Source organism: Colobus angolensis, unplaced genomic scaffold, assembly GCF_000951035.1.
Source record: "Colobus angolensis palliatus isolate OR3802 unplaced genomic scaffold, Cang.pa_1.0 Scaffold77, whole genome shotgun sequence".
NCBI lineage: Eukaryota > Metazoa > Chordata > Mammalia > Primates > Cercopithecidae > Colobus > Colobus angolensis.
Genome location: NW_012121487.1, coordinates 1,415,034 through 1,424,214, shown reverse-complemented (window position 1 = coordinate 1,424,214; position 9,181 = coordinate 1,415,034). Strand labels below are relative to the sequence as shown.

Below are 9,181 nucleotides of genomic sequence, written 5' to 3'. Positions count from 1 at the left end.
AGTTCAATTTACTGAAGTGTGCATCCTTTCCCCAGAGATCTACCACCCTACCTGAATAATAGTTTCTGGGTACGAATGAGCCTCTTTTTGAGTTCTCTGTTATATGTTATTGGTCAAACTGTCTGGCCCTAAGCCAATACAGCTGGTCTTCCATATCTGTGGTTTCTACATCCACAGATTCAACAAATATTAAAAAAAATTCAGGGCCAGGCGCAGTGATTCACGCCTGTAATCCCAGCACTTTGGGAGGCAGAGGCGGGTGGATGACCCGCATCAGGAGTTTGAGACCAGTCTGGCCAACATGGTGAAATCCCGTCTGTACTAAAAATACAAAAACTAGGCGGGTGTGGTGGCAGGTGCCTGTAATCCCAGCTACTCGGGAGGCCAAGGCAGGGAGAACTGCTTGAACCCAGAAGGCAGAGGTTGCGGTGAGCCGAGACTGCGCCACTGCACTCCAGCCTGGCGAGTGAGTGAGACTCCGTCTCAAAAAAAAAAAAAAATTCACGCAGGGTGCGGTGGCTCATACCTGTAATCCCAGCACTTTGGGAGGCTGAGGTGGGTGGATCACTTGAGGTCAGGAGTTCGAGACCAGCCTGGCCAACATGGTGAAATCCCGTCTGTACTAAAAATACAAAAACTAGGCGGGTGTGGTGGCAGGTGCCTGTAATCCCAGCTACTTGGGAGGCTGAGGCAGGAGAACCGCTTGAATTCAGGAGGCAGAGGTTGCAGTGAGCTGAGATCACGCCACTGTACTCCAGCCAGGCAACAGAGCAAGACTTTGTCTCAAATAAAAACAAAAAAAAAGTGAAAGTTTTGTTTTTTTGGTGTTTTTTTTTAGAGAAAGGGTTTCACTCTGTTGCCCAGGCTGGAGTGAAGTGGCATTATCATAGCTCACTACATCTCCCAGGCTCAAGTGATCCTACCACCTCAGCCTGCTAAAGCGCCTGTAGGCGTGAGCCCTTGTGCCTGGCTAGATTTTTTTTTTTTTTAATTTCAATAATGTCAACTTTTTTTTTTTTTTTCTTTTTTGAGATGGAGTCTCACTTTGTTGCCACGCTGGAGTGCAGCGGCACAATCTCAGCTCACTGCAACCTCCACCTCCCAGGTTCAAGCAATTTTCCTGCCTCAGCCTCCCAAGTAGCTTGGGACTACAGGTGCATGCCACCACGCCTGGCTAGTTTTCTTTTTTGTTGTTGTTGTTAGAGACGGGGTTTCATCATATTGGCCAGGCTGGTCTCGAACTCCTAACCTTGTGATCCGCCCACCTCAGCCTCCCAAAGTGCTAGGATTACAGGAGTGAGCCACCGCGCCCAGCCTTTCTTTTTGATACGGAGTCTTGCTCTGTTGCCCAGGCTGGAGTGCAGTGGCGCAATCTCAGCTCACTGTAACCTTCACCTCCGGGGTTCAAACAATTCTCCCTGCCTCAGTCTCCCAAGTAGTTGGGATTACAGGCACTCACCACCATGCCCGGCTAATTTTTGTATTTTTTAGTAGAGATGGGGTTTTGCCATGTTGGCCAGGCTGCTCTTGAACTCCTGACTCAGATGATCTGCCCACCTTGGCCTTCCAAAGTGCTGGGATTACAGGTGTGAGCCACCGTGTCCGGCCATTAATGTCTACTTTCTACTTGGATTTCAAAATGTTTTTACCTACTTCGTCAATCAACTCTTAGCTCATTAATATTCAACGTTTCTTCTTTGCTCCTCTAAGGTTGGACGAACCTCTAAATATTGCCTTCACTATATCCCGCAACTTTTCAGGGGTAGTATTTTCCTCATTATTCAGTTCTAAGTGTTTTTAAGTTTCTTTATAATTTCTTATTTGACCCATGTGTTGTTTACATAGGAACGTTTTTAAATGTCCACATGTATGGGGATTTTGTGTTCAGCTTTTGTGTACTTATTTCTAATTCAAAAGCGGTGGGAACACTGGAAAATCATCTTTATCCCAAGAGGAAAAAAAAAGGTAAGAGCCATGATTCTCTTTTCCAGTATCTGGTTCCGGCATGACACAACTTAACTCTCACCCCAAACAACTCTAAAACTGGACAAAATACAGGAACTCACCGTTTCCAGCATAGAACTAATGAGAGTAGATGGCAGAGGGCTGTTTCCTGAGCAAAGGAAAGCACATGAGCGCCACATTCACCCTGGCCTTCTGCCTGGGGGCATTTTCCCAAACCACAGCAAAGGGAAACAGAGCCCAAGCAGAAAGTGGCTGTCTCACTGGGCAGCAACAGAGTTTGGGTGACAGGAATCTGGGGACAGAGGACCAGAGAGGAAGGAGCCACACAGAAATCCAAGGAATCTAGGTGTCTACCTCAGGTCCTTGGTTGAGGCCTAAGCTGTCCGTGGTACAGGACAAGTACCAGGAGGCCTTAAAGAGAACAGCTGCTGTGAAGGTGTGGGAGAGGGCACTGAGAGAGGACACAGATGCCGGAGGTCTCACAGTGCTGGAGACAATGGAGTTCCAACCCAGCAAGGGGGACAGACCTTGGCAAGCACCCGGAGCATCACTTGAGACCCTACAAAAGCCAAGCCTTAGGAAAAATGGTATTACCCAAGAAGAAGGCTCACAATGAAACATTCCAATCCTAACTATGACACACACACAAAAACCCTTAATAAGATAAAAGATCTGCTAGTAATTTAATCTTTGCTAGAAAAATTTCAACACCATTTAGAGGACAATAACATAAGTCTCCACGATACAGCATCCATAATGTCCAACATACAATAAAAAATTACTATAGGCTGGGTGCAGTGGCTCAGCTCATGGCTATAATCCCAGCACTTTGAGAGGCCAAGGTGGGCAGATCACTTAAGCCCAGGAGTTTGAGATCAGCCTGGGCAACATGACGAAATTCCATTTGCATGATGATAAGAAATTTGCATGATGATAAGACAGACAGGTGGTGCATACCTGTAGTCCCAGCTACTAGGGAGGCTGAGGCAGAAGGATGGCTTGAGCCCAAGAGGTGGAGGTTGCAGTGAGCCGTGATTGAGCCACTGCACTCCAGCCTGGGTGACAGAGCAACAGCTTGTCTCAGGAAAAAACAAAAAACTATTTGTAAAAGGGCCTGAAAATTTTACCCGTAATCAAGGGATAAATGTCAATAGAAGCAGATTCACAAATGACTCAAATGTGGGAATTAGCAGAAAATGATTTTATAATAACTACTATAAAAATATTATCTTAAAAAAAGAGACAAAATAGGTGAAAAGATGAAAAAGTTCAGCAGATAAATGGAAAAAAAGAACCAAATGGAAGTTGAAAAATATCTAAAATGGAAAATTCATTAGATGGGCCTAAGAGCAGATTGGACATAGGAGGAGAAAAGATCAGAGAATTCCAAAACAGGTCAGTTTGGAACAGTGGGAAAGCCTGTGACCATACACACATACTGAGACCAGTTAGCAAGGTTGTGTGAATGTCTTCAGGGGCTCAGACGGTGGGTTCAGAATAGGCAGAGGGCTGGCTTCAACTAGGATTGGTGTTCTGCAAGCTATAACCTAGTGAGAAAAGGGCAATGGAGTTAAAGATGTTTGAATTAAGGTAGTTATTGACTATAGAATTTAGGCTAAGAGGAAAATGAGAGAACAAAGAGAATATTGAATAATGAAGAAATGGTGGGGTCAGTGGCCTTTGGGTGCCTATGTGTGCCAATGCATCAACTGTTGGACTGAGGCTATAGAGCCTTGCTACTAAAATGTGGTCCCAGAGCCAGGAGCATCAGCACCACCTGAAGCTTGTGCAAATTCCCAGGCCCTACCCTACATGTATTGAGTCAGAATCGCTGAGGCTAGGACTCAGAAAGCTGTGTTCATAAACTCTTTTGTTGATTCTGATGCTTGTTAAAGCTTGAGAACCATTCTTTCAGAGTAAGAGAGCTGCCAAGACTAGGGGACAGTGCAGAGGGGTATGCTTGAAATGGTTACAGTGATGACAAGGTCTGAAATACAGCTACGGGAATGAGAAACTGTGACTAAGTGGAAGAAAAGATCATTAAGGATACAATAATCCAGGTGGGGTGCAGTGGCTCACGCCTGTAATCCCAGCACTTAGGGAGGCTGAGGTGGGCAGAGCATTTGAGGTCAGGAAGGAGTTTGAGATCAGCCTGGTCAACGTGGTGAAACCCTGTCTCTACCAAAAAACACAAAAATTAGTCAGACATGGTGGTTCACACCTGTAGTCCCAGCTGAGGTGGGAGAATCCCTTGAACCTAAGAGGCAGAGGTTGCAGTGAGCTGAGATCGCTCCACTGCACTCTAGCCTGGGTGACAGAATGAGACCCTGTCTCAGAAAAAAAAGATACAACGGTCTAGGAAGTAAGTGACTGGACTCTTAGACGAATCATCCATGTGGATGCTAAATTTGCATGATGATAAGACAGAAAGATAACGAGCCAGAAGCAGAAGTTTTCGGTGAAGGGCATAACACAGAAGAGCAGACAACTGCTACTAGGAAGGTTTCTAAGCAGTATAGTCTGACAGTTTGCCCTTTCAAAGAGGGCTTAAGAGAGAAAGGAAGAGAAAGAGTTTGAAATTAGCAGAGGGAGTCACCTCTGACAATCTTTTCTTTCCCCCCTGTTTATAGAGATGGGGTCTTGCTATGTTGGCCAGGTTGGTCTCAAAGTCCTGACTTTAAGCCATCCTCCTGCCTCGGTCTCCCAGTGTTGGGATTACAGGTGTGAGCCATTGTGCCTGGCCCACCTCTGAAAATCTTACTGTAGTCAATAATTGGAAAATCTTATTGTAGTCAGTAACTGTAACCCATCTCTTGGCCTCCACCTCCAACCTCTCTAGCTCTATGGCTGAACTTGTTAACTGCCAGCCATAGGCATGCTCTGCTTCCTTGCTGACAGAACCACAAGTTTAGCAACAATGTGTCTATCTTTCAAAACTACATCTCTCAGCATCTGTGCACTTAAGGCCATGAGTTATAGGGATATCCAGTGAAACACAAGCAGAACTGTGGTCAGGGCTTCTGGAAAATGCACCTTTTAAGCAGACACAGGCCCCTTTTGCCCTCTGCTTCTCCCCTTCCTTCCTGCCTAGAACCCTGATACCACCATGGAGGCCCCAGAGCAACCCTGGACTCCCTACCTCCTGACTTCGACAGGAAAGAAAAACAAATCGCTAACTTGTTTAAGCCACTATTGTTCAGATCTCCTCATATGTGCAGCCAAGTCAGCTTCTAGCACTAACACTTCAGGCTCTGGAATGGGATCTTTTTCTCCTGGTTCACCTCTGTGTACCGAGAATGGGCCTTCCTCCTTTTGAGGGAAGTTCCCAGGGGTTAGTTATGGACCTTATCTTCTCCGCCTGCAGAGGCAGCCTCCACCATTAACTGCCCCTCATACCTCATATTTGGCAATGTTTATCTTCCTGCCAGGAAGAACTGGATTTTATTGACTTTTGTCTTATACTTCACACCAGCAGCCAGAACAAGGCTGTATAAACAGTAGACACTCAATGTCTGCTACATTTACAAGGAAAACCTAAATTTCAATATTCCAGGTTGAAAAAGCCCTTACTGAATTGCCTAATGACCCTTTTTATCCTTGCCAAAAATATAGTCTCCTTAATTTACAAATTCCAAGTTTTCTGCATCTGACCTTACTTCTGACTGTTAAAGGCCATAAAAGTTCCCTGATTTCACCCAAGACCCTGCCTGCTTCTCCACAGTCAGACTGGACTGGAGGTGGATGAAAGCACTGAAAGCAAAGTCAGCCACACTCCAAAGTGTGAAAGGGGAACGCCCCAGAGCAGAAAGGCCAGAAGACATACCAGTGGCACCCGGGGCTGCTGTATCACATCAGGGGTCCTCTTGGGGGGCCTTCTGCTTGTATTCACGAACAGTTTTCGCTTGTGGAAGAGTTTGCCATTCAGCTCCTGGATTGCAAGTGTCACTTTCTGCATGGAGCCCAGATCTACAAATGCAAAGCTGAAAAGGGAAGAGAGAGAGGGCGGCTTTGAGCACATCTCCAGAGAAGCCCAGAGCTGCAGGGAGGCACCAAGCCCAAGCTGGAAGGGCAGTGTCCTCTCTCTCTGCAGTGACAGAATACGAACAAGTAGGCTACAAGTATGTCCGGACTTGGGGCTGCACCACTGTGAGATACTGTCATGGGCCTCTAAGGAGCAGAAGAAATGAGCTGACTTTCACTATGCAGCATATGTCTATGACTTTGAGTTTCATAATACTACTGCCCCAAAAGTTCAATGCAAGCCAGCTGTGGTGGCTCACATCTACAATCCCAGCACTTTGGGAGGCCAAGACAGCAGGATCACCTGAGTCCAGGAGTTCCAGACCAGCCTGGGCAACATGACAAAACCCCATCTCTACAAAAAAATACAAAAATTAGCCAGATGTGGTGGTGTACACCTGTAGTCCCAGCTACTTCGGAGGCTGAGGTGGGAGGATTGCTTGAGCCTGGGAGGCGGAAGTTGCAGTGAGCCGAGACTGTACCACAGCACTCCAGCCTGAGCAACAGAGCGAGACCTTGTCTCAAACAAACAAACGTTCAAACCACTTTTTACTGCCTTGAAAATAAGAAAGGGAAAATATAAGTAGGTCTGGTTTTCAGGAACAACTAAGGCTGAGGGTGGTATAGTAACTTATCTCAAGTCAGAAAACACAGCAAGGGCATGACCAAATATATATCCAGGTCTCTGGACTTCTAAGCCAGGATTGTGTTGATAAGACAGTATTCGCTGCTGGGTCAGAGGGTTAAATATGGAAAGGGGGTTTCCCAAATGTTCCTTTGCCAAGTCACAGTGGGTGTGGATGTGGCGGTTGCTGGGCTAGTCTGCAACGTGAGTGCATCAGCAAAATGAACAGGGAGGAAAGGAGCTGCTTCCCAAAGAAAACAAAGAAAGAACAGTCATTACCATTTGCAGCCATTCTGGATTTTGTGGACATCAAGGGGGTTGAAGTCCTTTAGAAGGTACAGAATTTCTTCCTACAACACCAGGGTTTAAAAGAGAGAGACCCAGAGACATAACTTACAAACAGTTCTCAAGGTTTCAGATCCCCAGACAGCAAGTCTGGATCCAATTTAACCCATATTTAATGAGGATCTATTATGTGCTGTATGTGCCAGATTTTGTAGGATACACAAGAAAGGCCACAGCCTTGTCTTCAGTGAAGCTCACCAGTCAAGCAGGGATGCAGACAAGACAATCAAGTAAACAGACCGTTTCATCACTGCACATACAGCTGGCTATGGGCGCACACGTCCTGTCATTTAATCCAGATTTGGAGGGAAAGGAGGTGGTCAGGGCATGCTCCCAGGAGGAAGTGACTTCCAAAGCTTTGCAAGTACCTCCTCCTCACTGCTTCTCAACCCTGCCTGGCCTCTGCCCAGGGATATGGTTCCCTTCCTCTTCCCCAGACACTTCCCCACACCCTTCTTAACTCCTCTCCTAGTCTGCCCTCAGGCCATCTTCCTCACTCCATCCCCTGCTCCCCATCCTGCTCCACGGGCTTGGGTTGCTGTCTACACAAAGGCACCAACCTCCCCTGCTTTATGATAATGTCTATGCCACCCTGAGGCCTTTTTGAGCTACACTCTATTTTTTCTCTTTTCTGCCAAACTTGTAGAAAAAGCCATCTCCACCTAATGCCTCCTTTCCTCCCTGCCCACTCCCTTCTGACTGCCTGCGCCAGGCTGGTTCCAGCTCTACTGAAATGCTTTCTTGCAGGTCACAGACGTGCGCTTGCTGCCCACTGTGATGGCTTCACTTCAGGCTTCAGCTCTTTCAACTCTTGCCTGTACCCCTCAATACTTCCTCCTTCCTTGGCTTCCCCACAAGAGTGTTAATGATTATAACATTTCACAACCATGATGAAAACCAATTTTTCTCTGGAAAACTCTATTTTGGAAAAAATTTATATTTATACCATCTTCCAAAGTCACTTTGTTGGCTCAAGAAAATAGAAATGCATTATGTACAACTCATTTTTCTCAGTCTTCATGTTTATATTATGTTTATATTCAAATTTTCTTATTTGCTTTATCTTAAATATTTAATGTTTATTACACATGAATCTACAAGATGCTGAGCAACAAGCAATTTGTGAGAACGAGCAATGCGTGCTTAGCATTTTCAGTTTACCAAGCACTTTCGTATCCTTTATTCCACTTGGTTTTCACAACCACCCTATAAAGTACACATTATTACTACACTCATTGCACAGAGGCATAAAATAAGGATCAGAGAGGTTAAATGATGTCTCTACAGCTATACAGCCAATTTAGAAACAGGACTTGAACTCCAGACTCTGAACTTCAAATCCTACATTTTCTTTTTTCCATTATATCGTGCAAAATCAGAGTTTTCTTCTCAGGTTTTACCATTACTAAAACAAAATAAAAAACTAATATTTTGGCAGGTATCAGGAAACCATAATCTTGGGCCAAATCCAGTCCACCACCTTTTTTCGTAAATAGTTTTACTGGAACACAGCCATGCACATCCATTCACTTATTGTCTATAGCTGCTTTCAGGTTACAATGGCCTTCAACCCATAAAGTATTTACTATGTGGCCGGGCACAGTGGCTCAAGCCTGAAATCCCAGCACTTTGGGAGGCTGAGGTAGACGGATTGCTTGAGTCCAGAAGTTCAAGACCAGCCTGGGCAACATGAGACCCTGTCTCTACAAAAAATACAAAAAATTAGCTGGGCATGGTGGTGCATGCCTGTAGTCCCAGTTACTCAGCAGGCTGAGGTGGGAGGATTGCTTGAGCCCAGGAAGTAGAGGTTGCGGTGAGCTGAGATCATATCACTGCACTCTAGCCTGGGCAACACAGCAAGACCCTGTCTCAAAAAAAAAAAAAAAAAGGAAAACAAAACAATAAAAAGCATTTACTATCTGACCCTTTACAGAAAAAGTCTGCAAACCCTTGTGCCACAGCAGTGGTTCTCTATTCCGACTACAGACAACATTCAGCTGGGGAGTAAATACTTTTTCTCTTTTAATTACCAATGCAACACCTAGCCCACTCCAGGTATACAAAACCAGAATTGCTGGGGTTGGGACTAAGGCATCGGTGTTTTTTAAGAAGCTCCCCAGATGATTTCAATACACAGCCAAGATTGAAAACGAAAATGACTGTTCCATGGTTTCAGATTTAGGAAGCACGAGTTTCCAGAAAATGTGCCTGAGGGTGAGAGAAGGA

At 45.4% G+C, this 9,181-nt stretch overlaps 1 protein-coding gene across 3 annotated transcripts in view; it reads right to left on the bottom strand.

The window, feature by feature from the left end:
• TDRD10 (tudor domain containing 10) overlaps positions 1 to 9,181 on the bottom strand; it is a 51,686-nt gene that overhangs the window by 23,368 nt on the left and 19,137 nt on the right. For all 3 annotated transcript variants that reach the window (XM_011928225.1, XM_011928223.1, XM_011928224.1), the window contains 2 exons: positions 6,890 to 6,960; positions 5,789 to 5,945 (listed from right to left, as the gene is read on the bottom strand). In XM_011928225.1, the coding sequence (XP_011783615.1) occupies positions 5,789 to 5,945; positions 6,890 to 6,960 (228 nt within the window). The remainder of the gene's footprint in view (positions 1 to 5,788; positions 5,946 to 6,889; positions 6,961 to 9,181) is intronic.